Source organism: Nerophis ophidion, linkage group LG02, assembly GCF_033978795.1.
Source record: "Nerophis ophidion isolate RoL-2023_Sa linkage group LG02, RoL_Noph_v1.0, whole genome shotgun sequence".
NCBI lineage: Eukaryota > Metazoa > Chordata > Actinopteri > Syngnathiformes > Syngnathidae > Nerophis > Nerophis ophidion.
Window position 1 is genome coordinate 57853703 of NC_084612.1, and position 20605 is coordinate 57874307.

General features: G+C 40.3%; 1 protein-coding gene across 4 annotated transcripts in view; it reads right to left on the reverse strand.

The window, feature by feature from the left end:
- LOC133542939 (receptor-type tyrosine-protein phosphatase gamma-like) overlaps positions 1 to 20605 on the reverse strand; it is a 797325-nt gene that overhangs the window by 192753 nt on the left and 583967 nt on the right. For all 4 annotated transcript variants that reach the window (XM_061887219.1, XM_061887226.1, XM_061887237.1 and 1 more), the window contains 2 exons: positions 16352 to 16418; positions 5325 to 5482 (listed from right to left, as the gene is read on the reverse strand). In XM_061887219.1, coding sequence (XP_061743203.1) covers positions 5325 to 5482; positions 16352 to 16418 — 225 coding nt within the window. The remainder of the gene's footprint in view (positions 1 to 5324; positions 5483 to 16351; positions 16419 to 20605) is intronic.

The window sequence follows — 20605 nt, forward strand, 5'->3', positions numbered from 1 at the left end:
ATGACCAACTTTAAAATACAGTAGCGTAATTTGCCCAAGTCTTCATTAAAACAAGGCAGAGGTTTTATTTAGCAAGTATTTTTGACATTTTTGGGCACTGTAACTGTTAGCATAATTGTTTCTAAGTTATCACAAATACTTTGTGTGGAAATGAGTTCCCACCAAGAAGACAAATGCTGTCTTTGAACATACCGAGAAGAAGGCTTGTAAAACTCCACTATGTAGGGGGGAAGCAACATGAAGGTGTTCCTGTTTCTTTCATGTATTGTAATCAACAGAAAGATTTTGTCTGACCCAAGAAATACAAAAGCGAAGAGGAAGCAGGACCGGACTCCACTCCGGCCGACCTCTTTATGAACTGTTTTACGAACCTCTTTTAGAACTCTTTTACAACCTCTTCTATGAACTGTTTTACGACCTTTTCTGTGAACTGTTTACGACCCCGTCCCTTTGAAAGCAGCTGTTGACATGTGGTCAGAGAAAGTCCAAATAAAGGAGGACGCATACAATCTTTCGCCAGAGCGTGCTGAGAAACCGGGCGTCTCTCCTCAAATTAGGCCAAATTTAATTCTGTCTCTGTTTGTGTCCTTGCTTCTTGTCTTGTTTAATAGATGTCATCAGTGTTTGAACCTGACAGTAACATTACACACAATTTGAACAGTAACACTGTGTTTGAATGAAAGAAAATAAAACACTGTACTTTATTCAAGTAATTCGTTGGCATACCACTAAATGGAGCCTGTGAATGACAGTTTGAGAATCACTGTGTTAACATTAGTTCTAAGTTTGGTCACAACTATCCAGGGGAGAACCATGACCTAGCGTTCGTTTAACATGATGTGTTAGCTAGTTTAGCGCGGACACACCTGAAAGGGAGGAGACGATGACAAGCTATACTCGCCGCCATGCTAAACAAGCCTGAATGTTGCATTGAGTAAAACTCGGAATTATGAGCATCAACGAGTACAACTCAAGTAAGTCGTTTTTTGCATCCGACGGCGGATGGACGTTAGCCGCTAGCTAGCTAGCCATGTCTTAAAGCACCTCTTCCTGAGGGTATTTCAGTGTTATAACTTCACCTTTATCGTCAGTTTTTAAGCCAAAATGCGTCCATTCTCCCTTTTCTGTCTACACACTGTGTCCGCTTGTAAGTACTCCGTGATTGTGCGCTGCCGAACATGCTCCACTGCTGGTAAAACCAGCAATGACACGACATGACGACAAAGGGGATGCGGTGGGGGGGGTGCAGGACCGGTACTTTTCAGAGGCGGTATCGTACCGAAAATTACTCATCAGTATCGCGGTACTTTACCAATACCGGTATACCGCACAACCCTACCACTTACCTTTTCTTTCTTTTTTCCAATTGTCCGGACATTTTTTCTATTGCCACATTTACCAAAGGTCCAGTTTTATTGATTGGAAAGATTTTTGGAAGTGTTTCATATATTAAATCCTGTCTTTTTTTCTGAAGCTATATTTTTTAAACTTGACTTACTTTATTTCCCTCTCTCCATTTAACTGCCATGAAAATTGTTATTAATTGCCCTATAAAAAAAAAACACTAACTGCTAAAGAAGAGCAGAGGGAGCCTATGGAGCCCGGCGAGCGTTCAGCAGTCTCTGAGCCTGGTGGTTTTATGCTTTTAAATTGAAAGACGTGGTCACCAGTGGTGCCGTCCTTTTCACAATGAAGGGCTGGCCAAAACTCAGCAACACCCGCCTTACGGTACTTTTGATTGGTTTATATTGGATGGTGCATTTTGTGGTTCTTTGGATTCAAACTCAAAGGACTGATGATATTGGTCAGCTCGGTCAGTCACGGTAAGGGCCAACGTTTATTTTCATTAAAAAAGTAAATATAGATTAGTGCAGGGCTATTCAACTACGGTACATCATTTAAAGGGCCGCAGTTTCAAGAGCCCAAGGTGTCAGGGGCCGGACATTAACATTTGGATTTTACTTTGGAAAGTGCATTTGCAGGTTATATTTCTTGGAGGCTACATTTACTTATTTACAAAGTAACGACATCAGCTTTCACTCTGCACAGTCAAAAAATTAATTAGTCTGCGCTTGCGACTTGTTTCCAGCGTGTGCAACTAGACAGATAGTTAACATTTTTAGTTGATAAGACTTTTGACAAGAACAAGAACGTTGGATCATATCACACCTATACTGGCTCACCTGCAGTGGTGTCCTATGCATTTAAGATGTGATTTTAAGGTTCTACTACTTACGTATAGTCTAGCTGCTAGACCGTGTAGTATTTATACGTCCTATCTTGCTGATTGTATTGTACCATATGTCCCGGCAGGAAATCTGCGTTTAAAGAACTCCGGCTTATTAGTGATTCCCAGAGCCCCCCAAACATCTGCGGGCTATACAGCGTTTTCTATTCGGGCTCCAGTACTCTGGAATGCTCTCCCGGTAAAAGTTAGAGATGCTACCTCAGTAGAAGCATTTAGGTCCCATCTTAAATGTGTTTTGTATACTCTAGCCTTTAAATAGACCCCCTTTTTAGACCAGTTGATCTGCCGTTCCTTTCTTTTCTGCTCTGCCCCCCCTATTTCTTGTGGAAGGGGGGGCTGTCCAGAGTCAGGACCTGGGGTGGACCGCTTACCTGGGCATCGGTTGGACTGGATTCTCACTATTATGTTGGATCCACTATGGACTGGACTTTCATAATATTATGCTAGACCCACTCGAGGTCCATTGCATCCGGTATCCCAAGGGGGGGGGGGAGGGCTGACCCACCTCTGCGGTCCTCTCCAAGGTTTCTCATAGTCAATCACATTGACATCTCACTGGGTTGTGAGTTTTTCCTTTCCCTTATGTGGGGTCTGAACCGAGGATGTCGTTGTGGCTTGTGCAGCCCTTTGAGACATTTGTGATTTAGGGCTATGTAAATAAACATTAATTAATTGATTGATACAGTAAGGTCTCTGGGGTTATTTATTTATACGTCTTTTTTTAGGTTTGTACGACTAATAATAAAAACACTACCAAATTGTAACGTCCTGTGGAGGGGGGCGTGGCCTGCGGGCCTGCCACGGAGCGGGGTGTGACAGGGCCGGCTTTGAAACACAGCTGACAGGTGATTAGATTGCCAAACTGGGGTTTGTTATCTAATACGGTCGCCTTATTTAGCGGCAGTCGGGCAGAGACACGGGGTTGGGAGTTGGAGAGAGAGAGAGCACGCACTGAGACACACAGGACTGAAAAGTAGTAAATATATTGCGGGAAAGCACGTCATACTTGTGTATGACAAATAAAAAACTTGCTCCAACCTGTCTACCGGGCTCACGAGAAATCTGTCGGCACCAGGAGAACCCTCCGCCACTCAGAGACGTTCACACGTCCATTGTGTATTTTACATCCATCCCATCCATCCATTTTCTACCGCTTATTCCCTTTTGGGGTCGCGGGGGGTGCTGGCGCCTATCTCAGCTACAATATATAATATTAATACACATAGGCAAATATTGCACACATGTGGTGTTATATATATTTTTTAACCAGTTTTTGATTGCACAGCCAAAACAACATGCCTACGAATACAAAAGGCATCAAAGTCGGCAATTTCAATACATTGATACTTTGTTGTCCAGTCGCTGTTAAAAGTTAGATTTTCACGATTTATTCAGATTTTTTGTGCCATCTTCTTCTACCCACCCACTGCTGCTACATTGTGACACATATGCTTCGCTGTTGCCCCCTGCGGGGTAGCAGGAGTACTGCATGCACGAGTACCCGAGTTTGAATGGTTTCATCAAGCCTATTTGGGCGATGTTCGGCGGGCCAAATCACAAGCTTTGGCGGGCCGGATGTGGCCCTCGGGCCGCCAGTGGATTAGAAATGCAGTAGTGGTTGGGAAAATATATGCGTGAGAAATATCAAGTGTAGCGTGTGGTTTAAATTAAGTGTCTGTCATGCTATGGTGTCGGCACGGACTACAATTGCGGACACAAGAAAAGTTAAGAAGGTAAGAAAAGTTGGTTTTGCATAATATTGCAAAACAAAATGCCAGGTAATATGTCTGCTAATAGGTGCCATTTTGGGGTCCTTATACACACACTATTATAATACTTGTATGTTTAATGCACCAACAATCCATCAAGCTGTGCGGCTTCATAGCATACCAAAGTCGGACTAAAAACATTTTGACAGATTTTTGAGCGTCATGTGTAATGTTTTACATTCTCAATGGAACATTTAAAGTGTTGATGTTGTTTAATGCCACCATATTGCAGTCTATGCGTATCTCTTTTGTATGACTGCCATCTACTGGTCACAATTAACATTACACCATGTACCCAAACAAAAATTTTTTGAGGTCGGTATGCAAAACTAGAAATATTACATACATTAGGCGCACCGGGTTATAAGGCGGACGGTTGATTTTTGAGAAAATGGAAGGATTTTAAGAGGGCCTTATAGTCCGAAAAATACGGTATACGCTACTTTGTATTACAAATGGAAACAGCGCAGGATGTATGTTAATCCACGAGTTAGTCTGCCCCACGGGAAGAGGATGGAAAAAAATAAGGACCTTATTGTTAACCGTGTCAGACTACAATGGCGGACTCGCGCAAAGCTCTTCCGATAAAACTTTACCATACATGGAGATATGTGCTGACATTACTAATTGGAAAAACACATTGGGGAAATTCCAAACGGCTCATTTAGAGCAGTGGTCCCCAACCTTTTTGTATCCGCGGACCGGTCAACGCTTAATAATTTGTCCTTTTTTTTTTTTCCCTTTGTCATGAAAAAGGGACGTTTTTGTCATGAAAAAAGGGAGGTTTTGTGGCTGGTGCACTAATTGTAAGTGTATATTGTGTTTATGTTGATTTAATAAAATTTAAAAAATATATATATATATATTTTTTTTTTTAATAAAAATGTATAAAAAATTATTCTGCGGTGGTTGGGGGACCACTGATTTAGAGGAAGTATGAAGGAAGGCCACATTTTTTAATAAACATTTTTGACATGCCTTCATGATTTAAAATTCACGGGACTTATGCAGATCCCAAATACACAAAATCAGGTAGGAAAAGTTGGTTTTGCAATATAAACCCGCTTTAATTTACACTTAATCCAAGGCTGCCGTGGGCTTGTACAGTCATTATCTGGTTGACGTGACATCGCAGGGCTGAAGAGCAACAAACATGATATCCAACCGACTGGTAGTCCAAGTGAGCCCATTGATTACTTATAAGAAACTCTGCTCACTTTACAGAGAAACTATGAAAAATGACTACTGAAAACGGTTCCTGTGTCTTCTAGTTGGCTTTTTAAATTGTGTTTTGTCACGTAGCTCACCTGTTTGTACGAGACGTAGATCGGTCTGCTGAAGATGAGCCACTCAACTATTTTACTGCAGGGCGGTGTGGTCAGAGAGCCCGTGTAGCGATAGTAGCTTCCCAACGAGGACGGCAGCAGATCCTTCAGGACAAAAGGCTCCAAAGACGTTTCTTTTTCTATTTAAAAAAATAAGGGAAATACATATATCTGTGAGAAGACAATACATTACTTTATGACCAACTACCATAACCAAGCTTTACAAAGCAGATCCAGGCTAACCACACGAAACCAACATAAGCTATAATTAGTTTTTACATGACCTGTTTAGTATCTGTTTGCACACATAACTGCATTGAATTTAAATATTATTTCTTTGTGAGACATACACAAAAAAATGATTTTTAAATCCAAATCTGAGCCTGGGCCCCTGGAGAGGAGGTCCAGACTAAGGCCAAGAAAAAAAAAAAAAGGAAAAAAAAATCATAGCCATAGCACAGATAAGCATGTGTGTAAGAGGGAAACATCAAAGAACACAAAGGACATTAAAGACATTAAAAGAGCAGAGCTGATGCAACCAGACATTTCTACATACAGCTACAAATTAAACAACACACACAAAAAAATACATATATACATACAGTGGGGCAAAAAGTATTTAGTTAGCCATCGATTGTGCAAGTTCTCACACTTAAAATGATGACAGAGGTCTGTAATTTTCATCATAGGTACACTTCAACTGTGAGAGGCAGAATGTGAAAAAAAATCCAGGAATTCACATTAGAGACATTTTAAATAATTTATTTGTAAATTATGGGGGAAAAAAAGTATTTGGTCAACCATTCAAAGCTTTCACTGATGGAAGGAGGTTTTGGCTCAAAATCTCACGATACATGGCCCCATTCATTCTTTCCTTAACACGGATCAATCGTCCTGTCCCCTTGGCAGAAAAAAACGCCCCAAAGCATGATGTTTCCACCCCCATGCTTCACAGTAGGTGTGGTGTTCTTGGGATGCAACTCAGTAGTCTTCTTCCTCCAAACACGACAAGTTGAGTTTATACCAAAATGGATACATGGATGATAAAGCAGAGGATTGGGAGAATGTCATGTGGTCAGATGAAACCAAAATAGAACTTTTTGGTACAAACTCAACTTGTTGTGTTTGTAGGAAGAAGAATACTGAGTTGCATCCCAAGAACACCATAACTACTGTGAAGCATGGGGGTGGAAACATCATGCTTTGGGGCTGTTTTTCTACTAAGGGGACAGGATGATTGATCCGTGTTAAGGAAAGAATGAATGGGGCCATGTATCGTGAGATTTTGAGCCGAAACCTCCTTCCATCAGTGAGAACTTTGAAGGGTTGACCAAATACTTATATGAATTCCTGGATTTTTTTTCACATTCTGTCTCTCAGAGTTGAAGTGTACCTATGATGAAAATTACAGACCTCTGTCATCATTTTAAGTGGGAGAACTTGCACAATCGGGGGCTGACTAAATACTTTTTTGCCCCACTGTGTATAAACTGTGGTGGCCTCTGCCGTGTTTCACCCAATCATCGGCTGGAGTGGGAGGAGCGTGGTCAGAGACAGGATCAGACCCAACAAAGCAACAAAGTATCAACAGTACTGATGACTATTTATTGAAAAAAAATCTTGTTAACCTTTAAAGTATCTCCTTCAAATTGCAATCTTCTACCACAGTGATTCTGAAACTGAACGTTTTATTTTCCTATATTCAAACACAGAGTTGATTTTCAACCTGTGTGTGATTAATTAAATATGCTTGTTAAATACAACTTCTGCCTTGTTTTTAAAGATTACTTAGGCCTATTTTAATATTGATCAGTATGGCGGTACTTGGAGATCCAAGTGTTTCCTGAGCTGGTTTAAGGACCTCTGTTCTACCAGAAACCTGGGGAGTTTGAGGGTTCTGCGCAGGATCTGAGCTGTTCCCAATATTTTTGGCACCACTGTTGCCTTCATATTTCAAATTTTCTTTAACTCTAGCCTTTGTTCTTGTTTTTAGCTTGTTCTATTCCTTTTTCTGGATGTTGCAGTTGGTCGGGACAGCTACATCACTCATAACCGGGGTCTTCTGGTATTTTAAACATCTTATTTATTACAAACATTTTTCCCAACATATAAAAACAGTCCTCCTATCCCCGTCCCATTAATCAGTTAATCAATCAAATTGTATTTATATAGCCCTTAATTACCATTGTCTCAAAAGGCTTCACAAATTCACTATGACGTCTACTGACCTAAACCCACATCCGGGCAAGGGAAAACTCAAAATACCCCAACTGGGGGTAAATGAGAGGACCAAAGATGTTGGGACCCCCCCTCCAGGGTGAGCGGCTGAATGGACGTAGAGTGGGTAAATTGTAAGTAAGCAAGTAAAGTAAGTAGATGTTATTTTTATAGTGCTTTTCACAGATAAAATCACAAAGCGCTGTACAAAACATTTTCAACAATTCAATTAAAACGACAGGAGCAACATCATACAAAGGATACAAAGTGGACTAAAAATGATAATTAAAAGGTGCATCAACTAAAAGCTTTACTAAAAAGAGAAGTTTTCAAATAGTTTCTTAAGAGAGTCAACACAGTCAAGACCACGGAGGGACTGGTGCAAATTATTCCAGAGTCTGGCAGCTATAGCCTGGAACGCCAGGTCTCCACAGGTTTTAAAACAAGTTTCTGGGATCTTTAGAAGACCCTGGCCTGAAGACCGGAGGCTGTGTCCTGAAGAGTAGGGGCATAGCAAGTCAGTCATGTAGCGAGGGGCCTCACCATACAACGCACGGAATGTCAGGACTAAAATCTTAACCTCAATGCAGATTTTAACAGGAAGCCAATAAAGACTGGATAAAACGGGGGGATGTGGGCTGTTCTGGGTGCACCGGTCTAAAGTCTGGCAGCCACATTTTGTGCAGTCTGAAGTCTTTTTAGCGTTGACCTGATGAAGAGAGTGAAAAGAGAATTGCAATAGTCAACGCGAGACAAATGAACAGCTGCAATCAATCGCCAGCTATCAGCGCTCCCGTAGCTGATCAGGGGACCTGCCTTCATAAGCCTGCACAACCTTTTTTCCCGGGCCAGAATGTAGCTGCCTGTCCTGTACAATAAGCCTCATTTTCATCTTTATGCAAACCTGCTCTCTCTCTGTGTTTTCTCCTCCTTCCTGTTTATTGTCCTGTGTCCTCCTTGTCATTGCAACAACAGACCTCCGTTTTCGAGTGACAAGCAGTGTGTCTCGTCTCCCCTTGTTCCCTCTGGTTCCCTGACTGCCGCTTGGATCTCGACCTCCCTCCTGGACACAGACCTTCGACGCCCCGCTATATACCCCGATTTCCTGTCTTCTCACGGATCTCCGAGCTCTGCCTTGTCCCTCTTGATCTTCCGCCTCTCGCTCAGCACTCCCGGTAACGCTCAACAGCTAATCGCCACGCATAATCGCACACTATACACCTTTTGGATTTATTACACACTACATTTCTGATTATTATATATTTTGCATATATAATAAACAGACGGAGTTTAACAACATTCCTTCTGTCTGTGCCGTCCTCAGGCTTCTACTTTCCAAGTGAGAGGCATTATTTATGATCTAGAATACATTTCCAGGGAGAAAGTGAGGAAACACCTCACCAGTTGATCATGTCAAAATTGTACGCAGGGACGTGATCACGGCGCCGCTATAAATAGTGTGTCTGAGTTAGCACTTATAATAACACTATCACTAATAGTTGGTTAATCCATCCATCCATCCATCCGTTTTCTACCGCTTATTCCCTTTGGGGTCGCGGGGGGGGGGCGCTGTTGTCTATCTAAGCTACAATCGGGCGGAAAGCAAAATCATGAAATGTAAATGCAATATTGTTGGCGGTTTTTGAATGGTTATTTATTTGAATTTATGGGCAAAATGGAAGACTTACCATTGGCTTCGCTGTAAGCCAACTTTTATTTAAGTTTATATAAAACAGCATTTTTCAACCTTTTTTTAACCAAGGCACATGTTTTGCGTTTAAAAAATCCGGAGGCACACCACCAGCAGAAATCATTAAAAAACTAAACTAAGTTGACAATAAAAAGTTGTTACAATTGTTGGATATGACTTTAAACCGTAACCAAGTGTGCATCAATATAGCTCTTGTCTCAAAGTAGGTGTACTTTTAACACCTGTCACATCACGTTGGGACTTATTTTGAGTTCTTTAGTGTTTTCCTGTGTGTAGTGTTTTAGTTCTTGTCTTGCACTCCTTTTTTGATGTTTTTTTCTCCTTTTTTGGTATTTTCCTGCAGCAGTTTCATGTCTTCCTTTGAGTTATATTTCCCGCATCTACTTTGTTTTAGCAATCAAGAATATTTCAGTTGTTTTTGTCCTTCTTTGTGGGGACACTGCTGATTGTCATGTCATGTTGGGATGTACGTTGTGGACGCCGTCTTTGCTCAACAGTAAGTCTTTGCTGTCGTCCAGCATTCAGTTTTTGTTTACTTTGTAGCCAGTTCAGTTTTAGTTTCGTTCTGCATAGCCTTCCCTAAGCTTCATTGCCCTTTCTTAGCGGCACTCGCCTTTTGTTTATTTTTGATTTAAGTATTAGACCAGTGGTTCTTAACCTTTTCGGAGGTACCGAACCCCACAAGTTTCAAATGCGCATTCACCGAACCCTTCTATAGTGAAACATAAAACTTTTTTATTTTTCAAATTCAAAACAAAATTACATGTTTTTTTTTTACTGTTGCAAAAAATGAACCGTGCATGAACATCAGCTTGTTCAAAGAACAAAACCAACAAATGACACACTTGCAAATCCGATGGAAAATTGGAGGGAACATTGTTGTTGGTGGTATCCATAATACGCCGATAGGGAGAAGTTTTTACTGTGTTTACAAACCACGTTTCCATATGAGTTGGGAAATTGTGTTAGATGTAAATATAAACGGAAAACAATGATTTGCAAATCATTTTCAACCCATATTCAGTTGAATATGCTAGAAAGACAAGATATTTGATGTTCAAAATGATAAAAAATCATTAACTTTAGAATTTGATGCCAGCAACATCTGACAAAGAAGTTGGGAAACGTGGCAATTAATACTGATAAAGGTGAGGAATGCTCATCAAACACTTATTTGGAACATCCCACAGGTGTGCAGGCTAATTGGGAACAGTTGGGTGCCATGATTGCGTATAAAAACAGCTTCCCAAGATTTTGGAACAACATATGCTGCCATCTAAGCGCTGTCTTTTTCATGGACGCCCCTGCTTATTTCAGCAAGACAATGCCAATGCCACATTCAGCACGTGTTACAACAGCGTGGCTTCGTAAAAGAAGAGTGCGGGTACTTTCCTGGCCCGCCTGCAGTCCAGACCTGTACCCCATCGAAAATGTGTGGCGCGTTATGAAGCGTAAAATACGACAGCGGAGACCCCGGACTGTTGAACGACTGAAGCTCTACATAAAACAAGAATGGGAAAGAATCCCACTTTCAAAGCTTCAACAATTAGTTTCCTCAGTTCCCAAACGTTTATTGAGTGTTGGTAAAAGAAAAGGTGACGTAACACAGTGGTGAACATGCCCTTTCCCAACTTCTTTGGCACGTGTTGCAGCCATGAAATTCTAAGTGAATTATTATTTGCAAAAAAAAAAAGATAAATAAAGTTTTTGAGTATGAACATCAAATATGTTTTCTTTGTAGTGCATTCAACTGAATATGGGTTGAAAAGGATTTGCAAATCATTGTATTCCGTTTATATTCACATCCAACACAATTTCCCAATTCATATGGAAACGGGGTTTGTACACGATGAGTCGGGTGTGTCTTGACTTTTGTGGTGATGGCGCTGCCGAACCCCTAAGACCGACTCACCGAACCCCTAGGGTTCGATCGAACCCATGTTAAGAACCACTGCATTTGAGAACGTTTTACCTGCGCCCTGCCTCCCGCTGTTTCCGACATCTACAAAGTAATTAACTACCGGCTGCCACCTACTGATATGGAAGAGTATTACACAGTTACTCTGCCGAGCTCGAGACAGCACAGACACTCAACAACACACAATTTTCAGACTATAATTACTAGTTTGCATTAAATATTTTTAACCCAATTAGGTGAAATTAGATAATTTCCCATGGCACACCAGACTGTATCTCACAAAAACACTGATATAGAAGTTAGAATGCATTAAAATAAAACAACCGTCGTAATGTCTTTCATAATGATTGTGCACGATAGGCAAAATTCCCAAAAAATGCAGTTCCACTTTAACAACATAATACAACACTGTAACGACATTTATAAGTCAGAAAATAAGAAATTAATCAAAAGTCCTCTTTAAGCAGCCTTTTTTTTTAACCAGGCAGATTTCACAGGGATGGCGCAGAGTTTCTATTCAGAGTGCATTCGTTCCACTGTGGTTTCGTGTATAAATGGAACAAGGCATGATACAGCTTTGCAACAATCGAATAAAGGGCTCTGGGAAATTTAACCAGTGGCCGCTCCGTCGAGTTGGCACCGGTGGAGACTCGAAAAATTAACTTGAGTGTTATTTGTTCGATAATTTATGAGGGGCATGGCTGCTCTTCTTCTGAGACGTTAGTGGAGAAGATAAGTCGCAACTGTCCTATAAAAAAATTGTATTCGAAGCGAGGCCTGTTTGGGGACGAGCCAGACTACTGCATATATGTCATTTTGGTCAAGAAATAGTTGCCTTGGAAAATTTTGCAGCAGTCATTTTTGATTGAAGGACCAATCGAACAAAATGGTGATTTTTTTATTGTGTAACTTGAGATACTGATAAACTTACTAATCTTCAGCATCTAGATCAGTGGTTCCCAACCACCGGTCCGGGGACCAGTAGCGGTCTGGGGACCATTACCGGTCCGTGACGGATTTGCTCCCGGAGAGAAACATTAAATAATTTATAAAGGACTGCATTTTATCCGACTTAACTTTGGCCTGTCCCACTAGACCAGGGGTGTCAAACTTTTCATTGAGGGCCACACCACAGTCATGGCTGTCATTAGAGGGCCGCATGTAACAGTAAATAATTAACAAATTTGACTATGAATTAAAATATAAAAAAAAAAAAACTAATGTAAAGAGTAAAAAAAAATCTGCTGATTTTACCACAGTTTTATACAGAAAAAAACTGGCAGCTTAGTTGCAAGTAAAATATTGGACTGCAAAATATACTGTGGGGCAAAAAAGTATTTAGTCAGCCACCGATTGTGCAAGTTCTCCCACTTAAAATCATGACAGAGGTCTGTAATTGTCATCATAGGTACACTTCAACTGTGACAGACAGAATATGAAATAAAAAATCCTGGAATTTACATTGTAAGAATTTTAAAGAATTTATTTGTAAATTATGGTGGAAAATAAGTATTTGGTCAACCATTCAAAGCTCTCACTGATGGAAGGAGGTTTTGACTCAAAATCTCACGATACATGGCCCCATTCATTCTTTCCTTAACACAGATCAATCGTCCTGTCCCCTTAGCAGAAAAACAGCCCCAAAGCATGATGTTTCCACCCCCATGCTTCACAGTAGGTGTTGTGTTCTTGGGATGCAACTCAGTATTCTTCTTCCTCCAAACATGACAAGTTGAGTTTGTACCAAAAAGTTCTATTTTGGTTTCATCTGACCACATGACATTCTCCCAATCCTCTGCTGTATCATCCATGTATCCATTTTGGTATAAACTCAACTCGTCATGTTTGGAGGATTAATACTGAGTTCCATCCCAAGAACAACACACCTACTGTGAAGCATGGGGGTGGAAACATCATGCTTTGGGACTGTATTTCTGCTAAGGGGACATGACGATTGATCCGTGTTAAGGAAAGAATGAATGGGGCCATGTATCAGGAGATTTTGAGCCAAAACCTCCTTCCATCAGTGAGAGCTTTGAATGGTTGACCAAATACTTATTTTCCACCATAATTTACAAATAAATTCTTTAGAATTCTTACAATGTGAATTCCTGGATTTTTTATTTCACATTCTGTCTCTCACAGTTGAAGTGTACCTATGATGAAAATTATAGTATGGTATGGTGTTCTTGGGATGCAACTCAGTATTCTTCTTCCTCCAAAACACGACGAGTTGAGTTTATACCAAAATGGATACAAGGATGATACAGCAGAGGATTGGGAGAAAGTCATCTGGTCAGATGAAACCAAAATGGGGGTACTGTTTTTAAATATTGGGCAAAAAGTTTGTAATAAATAAAATGTTTCAAATATCAGAACACACCGGTTGTGGGAGATGTGGCAATCACGACCGACTGCAACATTCAGAAAAAAGAATAGGACAAGCTAAAACCAAGAACGAATGGTAGAGTTAGAGAAAATGTAAAATATGAAGGCAACAGTGGTGCCAAAAATATTGGGAACAGCTCAGATCCTGCGCAAAACCCTCAAACTCCCCAGGTTTCTGGTAGAACAGTGGTCCTTAAACCAGCTCAGGAAAGACTTGGATCTCCAAGTACCGCCATACAGATCAACATTAAGATAGGCCTAAGTATTATTTAAAAACAAGGCAAAGGTTTTATCTGTGTTGCTGAATCTTTTGAAATGTGTTCAATTAATAATGGAGAAGTCAAAGTAGAAAGATGGAGGTGGTAAGCTTTAGCCTTTAGCCACACAAACACGGTGTTTCCTTGTTTAAAATTCCCGGAGGTGAAGCTTTACTATGGATCAGAGTGGTCAAGCGAACATGGTTCCCAACCACTTGTCAACCGGCAAATTTTGGTGAGAAAATTGTGGTAAAAAGTCGCCTCAGCTGAGCTTGCGCCGTCCATACAGCTGCTGTCGACTTCCCTCAGAGACTGGCGCAAGACACCCGTGGACACACCCCTCCGACTATCAGGTACTATATAATCTCACTAAAACACTAGCAACACAATAGAAAGATAAGGGATTTCCCAGAATTATCCTAGTAAATGTGTCTAAAAACATCTGAATCGCTCACAATGAAATCGCCTTTCTTTTTTACCTTTCTTTTTATTTTTTTTCTAGTCCTTCGCTATAAATATCCGCAGACACAAATCTTTCATCCTCGCTCAAATTAATGGGGAAATTTTCGTTTTCTCGGTCTGAATAGCTCTTTTTGTTGGAGGCTCCCATTATTAACAATGTGAGGATGTGAGGAGCCCTCACACCGGTGACGTCATCGTCTGCGACTTCCGGTTAAGGCAAGGCTTTTTTATTAGCGACCAAAAGTTGTGAACTTTATCGTGGATGTTCTCTACTAAATCCTTTCAGCAAAAATATGGCAATATCGCGAAATGATCAAGTATGACACATAGAATGGACCTGCTATCCCCGTTTAAATAAGAAAATCTCATTTTAGTAGGCCTTTAATAAATCACACACAGGTTGAAAATCAACACTGTGTTTGAATATAGGAAAATAAAACACTGTAAGGTAATTAAATTATTCTTTGCGATAGAGCCTGTGTACCACTAGTGGTTTGCGTACCACAGTTTGAGAATAACTGTGGTAAAAGACTCCAGTTTGAAAGAAATACTGCACAGGTGGACGAGATTTTTTTCAATATATATTACTCAGTACTGTTGATACTTGGTTGCTTGGTTGGGTCTGATCCTGTCTCTGGCCATGCTCCCTTCCACCCCAGCAGACGATGGCGTGCAACACCACAGAGGCCACCACAATGTACGTTTTTTGTTGTTGTTGTTGTTTTACTTTTGTAGCTGTGTGTACAAGTGGCTGTTTGAATCAACTCTGCTCATTTAATGTCTTTAATGTCCTTTGTGTTCTTTGATGTTTCCCTCTTACACGCATGTTTATGGCTGCTATGACTATGAGGTTTTTTTTCCCCTTGCCTTCAGTCTGGACCCCCTCTCCAGGGGCCCAGGCTTGGTCTGAATTTTTCTTTTTTTAGATCACAGGCCTCCCCACCACTAGTTGTCTAAGCAGATGTCTCAGTGGACCCCGTAAGACAGTGGTCCCCAACCTTTTTGTATCCGCGGACCGGTCAAGGCTTAATAATTTGTCCCGCGGCCCGGGGGGGGACTCCTTTTTTTTTTTTTTTTTTATTTAATTAAATTTTTTTTTTTTTTCTTTGTCATGAAAAAGTGACGTTTTTGTCCTGAAAAAGGGAGGTTTTTGTTGTTTAGTGCACTAATTGTAAGTGTATATTATGTTATTTATGTTGATTTAATAAAAAAATAAAAACAACATTTTTTTTTTTTTAAATAAAAATGAATAAAACATTTTTCTGCGGCCCGGTACCAATGGGGCCACCGCCCGGTACCGGGCCGCATGGTTGGGCACCACTGCCGTAAGACCTGACCACAGTCTGGTCTTAATTGCTCACATTAGTTAATCTCGAGGTCATGACATAACTTGGTTTTTCTAACCATTGGAAGGACGAAAGGGAGCGTGAGGGACAGTGCTGATGAGGAGAAGTGGATGGTCGAAATAATCAAAAACATGAGGATGTTTATATTTTTGACCGGTCCATTTGTGTATTTGGAGTTAAGATTGTATTATTATAAATCAGCAGTCAGAACAACAAGGGGTTAATGAAAGGAAGTTGCAACAATGTTGATCTCACTATAAAATATATTGCAGTCGTATGCAACTTCATTCCCTAAAGCAAGAAAAAAATCGTATTTTCTTCTCTTTATGATGTAAACTCGTTTGGCCTTGGTTGTTGTTTACGTGTCCGTCTTCCCACGGATTATGTAAATATTACTGAGGCAATTTACTTCAAATTGGACGGATGACTGTAGCTATAGGGCCAGGGCTAAAACATAAAAAAAATTGAAGGCAGATTATACATGTCATATTTACAGAATATAATATGCTCTTAAAGCACTGTCTTTGAAATGTATTGCATTTGTCAACGTCCCAGTTCCCTTTTTTTCAAGTGAATAAAAAATGGCATTTTTTTTATTACTTATGCACTTTTACACTAAATGGCAGTTGAGGAAAGATATTAAATATAATTTTGTCCGATAAATGTAAAGCACTCATTTCAAAAACATTTGATTTCACAGCAAAACTCACCGTGATGGACCACACCCTTCAAGCCATGGATTATAGGATCAGCAGCGGGATTATCTTTTCCTCCAACCTGAGAACCACAACAAAATATACACAGACTGTCAAGATCTGTTGAAATAAAATCGTGACTTGAATATATCAAACCACGCTGAATATACATTAAGCCCTCGCTTATTGTTGTTAATTGGTTCTGAACATGACTGCAGTAAGGAATCATTGATTATACAAACCCCGTTTCCATATGAGTTGGGAAATTGTGTTAGATGTAAATATAAATGGAATACAATGAGTTGCAAATCCTTTTCAAGTACCAGATAAATAAATAATAAATGGGTTGTACTTGTATAGCGCTTTTCTACCTTCAAGGTGCTCAAAGCGCTTTGACACTACTTCCACATTTACCCATTCACACACACATTCACACACTGATGGAGGGAGCTGCCATGCAAGGCACTAACCAGCACCCATCGGGAGCAAGGGTGAAGTGTCTTGCTCAGGACACAACGGACGTGACGAGGTTGGTACTAGGTGGGGATTGAACCAGGGACACTCGGGTTGCGCACGGCCACTCTTCCACTGCGCCACGCCAGATATGATTCATTAAGTATTGTGGTACTATACTGATACCGGTATACAGTACAACCCTAATAGCAACATTAAATTCCTTAAATTACTAATTTCCACAGAAGAAGCTTGTATGCAAAGTATAATAACATTTAACATTTATTAGAACAGTTCAACAAACCTGTCAAAAGTGATTTGTGTCACGGACACATGGACTCACTAAGCCAAGGAGAATCACAGGACACTGTGCCACACTTATTGATTCCATTTTACCAATCATTGTGATTATAATACTACAAGTGGTTTGCTCATAACCGACAGCAATGATCATCTACAATCTATGAAGGAAACTACAGGAAGAGGAACATGGACGACAAACAGACATTGCAAAGACTATGCATATAAAAGAGTATGAATGCTGTCAAAAAATGAGCTATAAAAGGAAAATTGGGACAATATGAACAATGAAAATGACATAGATGAAGTTTATGGTAATTTTTTTACACCCATTCTTGATGCCTTATGAAAAAAGGAACAATCAATCGTAAATGACAAAGGGATAGAAAAAAATATTGTAATAAAAAAAGAATACACTGCAAAAACTGAAATCTAAGTAAGATTAAATATCCCAAAAAAGGGTGGTATTTGCTTATTTTCTGTCATTTAACCCTTGTGTAATGTTCATATTGTTGTTACTCAGCCAGCGTTTGTGGGTCTGATGGACCCGTTGCTTTTTGTGGCTTTTAATGCCTCACAGTTAAACACTTTTACGTTAAAATACTGAACAGATGTTTACCTTATCCTGATAAACATCTGTTCACTATTTTTAACACACAAGTGTTTGATTGTGAGGCATTAAAAGCCACAACATGCAACGGGTCCATCAGACCCACAAACCCTGGCTGAGTAACAACAAAACGAACGTTGCACGGAAAATTTCTCTGCCGGTTTCTGCAACCCACAGGGATTCTTCTTTTGTGTTTCTGCACCTGATGTTCCCACGCAAGGTTCCAACATTGTTTGTCAACACTTTCTGCTCTCACTTTCTCACACATTTGACCCTCTGATGTTTTGTGTACCTAAACTCTGTTCTCCTCCTGTCTAGGCCTGCTGTGTGTGTGTGAGTGGGTGGATGTGTGGTTGCGTGTGGTACACAGAACATAAATGTTCACACTTGTATTAATCAGTTTAAAAAAAGAAGGGTTTTAAGCCTTTTATAAATGCATCCACAGTCTACGGTGCCCTCAGGTGGTCAGGGAGAGCAGCAAGACCGGTCTCCCATTGTTCGTAGCTTTGTCCTCGGAGGTTGGAGGAGGTTAGCCTATCCGGAGCGGAGGTGTCGTGTGGAGGATGGTGTTCCATCCATCTGTTTTCTACCACTTGTCTCTTTCTGTTTTTTTGAGCGTGCATTACATGGCTGGTAACTGTTACTAGGTACATGGTGGGTGGGTGGTTGTGTGTGGTACACAGAACATCAATTTCCACAATTCTATTAGCCCCGGGCCCAGTGGACCCGGACATCTTTTATGTAATAGAAATGTTTAGGAGGGGTGTGAGGTCATTAAATATGAATTCTGATATATGTTCTTCACAGAAAATGAGCCAAAGTCAGTGAGTCTCAGTTTGAAAAATTCTTTAATTGTATCATTTTTCTTTCAATAAAAAATGAAAACGGGTCCCACAGACCCGAACGCCACACAAAGATTAAGATCATTCTTCTCACTAAGCAGATTTTATGTTAGAGTGTTTCACTTGTTTTAAGGGTTTTGGTCCTAAATGATCTTACAGCTTGTTGCTGAGATTTTATGACCTATATTGAGTAAAATATGCTTGAAACTAGAATATCAACTGTTGCAAAGCTGTGTCATCAGCACTCAAGTATACAACTACTTTTTTAACGTTATAATTTTAAAAAATCATGAGTATGACACAATTGTGTCTCCTATTAATACAGCCAAATGGACTTTGCTGTTTTATGTTCAATGAAACAATAGAACATACATACTTGTATCGTAGTAAAGGTGTTATTAGTGAGAATATACTTATTTGAAGGTATTTTTGGGTTCATTGAGGTTAGCTAATTTTACTTGTTTTGGAAAGTCTTGACAAGCCCAATTTTCTTGTTCTATTGGCAGATAATTTTGCTTAATTCAAATAAAATACCCCTAATTTTGGTAATTTTTTTCTTTTTTTTTAACACTGACTTTTTGTAGTGAATATCATGTGGAACATTGATGACACAAAGATCTACAGAGGCAGAAATAACAAAACTAACTAGAATACTACAAACCCTGTTTCCATATGAGTTGGGATATTGTGTTAGATGTAAATATAAACAGAATACAATGATTTGCAAATCATTTTCAACCCATATTCAGTTGAATATGCTACAAAGACAAGATATTTGATGGTCAAAATGATAAACATATATATTTTTTTTGCCAATAATCATCCATCCATCCATCCATTTTCTACCGCTTATTCCCTTTTGGGGTCACGGGGGGCACTGGCGCCTATCTCAGCTACAATCGGGCGGAAGGCGGGGTACACCCTGGACAAGTCGCCACCTCATCGCAGGGCCAACACAGATAGACAGACAACATTCACACTCACATTCACACAATAAGGCCAATTTAGTGTTGCCAATCAACCTATCCCCAGGTGCATGTCTTTGGAGGTGGGAGGAAGCCGGAGTACCCGGAGAGAACCCACGCATTCACGGGGAGGACATGCAAACTCCACACAGAAAGATCCCGATCCTGGATTTGAACCCAGGACTGCAGGACCTTCGTATTGTGAGGCAGACACACTAACCCCTCTGCCACCGTGAAGCCGCCAATAATCATTAACTTTAGAATTTGATGCCAGCAACACGTGACAAAGAATTTGGGAAAAGTGGCATTAAATACTGATAAATTTGAGAAATTCTCATCAAACACTTATTTGGAACATCCCACAGGTGTGCAGGTTAAATGGGAACAGGTGGGTGCCATGATTGTGTATAAAAACAGCTTCCATGAAATGCTAAGTAATTCACAAACAAAGATGGGGCGAGGGTCACCAATTTGTAAGCAAATTGTCGAACAGTTTTAGAACAACATTTCTCAACAAGCTATTGCAAGGAATTTAGGGATTTTACCATCTACGGTCCGTGAAATCATCAAAAGGTTCAGAAAATCTGGGGAAATCACTGCGCGTAAGCGATGATATTACAGACCGTTGATCCCTCAGGTGGTACTGCATCAAAAACTGACAGCAGTGTGTAGGGAATATCACCACATGGGCTCAAGAACACTTCATAAAACCACTGTCAGTAACTGCAGTTGTTTGCTACATCTGTAAGTGCAAGTTAAAACTCTGCTATGCTAAGCAAAATCCATTTATCAACAACACCAAGGAACGCCGCTGGCTTCACTGGGCCCGAGCTCATCTAAGACGGACTGATGCAAAGTGGAAAGGTGTTCTGTGGTCTGACGAGTCCAAATTTCAAATTAAATTTGGAAAATGTGGACGTGGTGTCCTCCGGAACAAAGAGGAAAATAACCACCCTGATTGTTCTAGGCGCGAAGTTCAAAAGCCAGCATCTGCGATGGTATGGGGGTGTATTAGTGCCCAAGGCATGGGTAACTTACACATCTGTGAAGGCACCATTAATGCTGAAAGGTCCATACAGGTTTTGGAGCAACATATGTT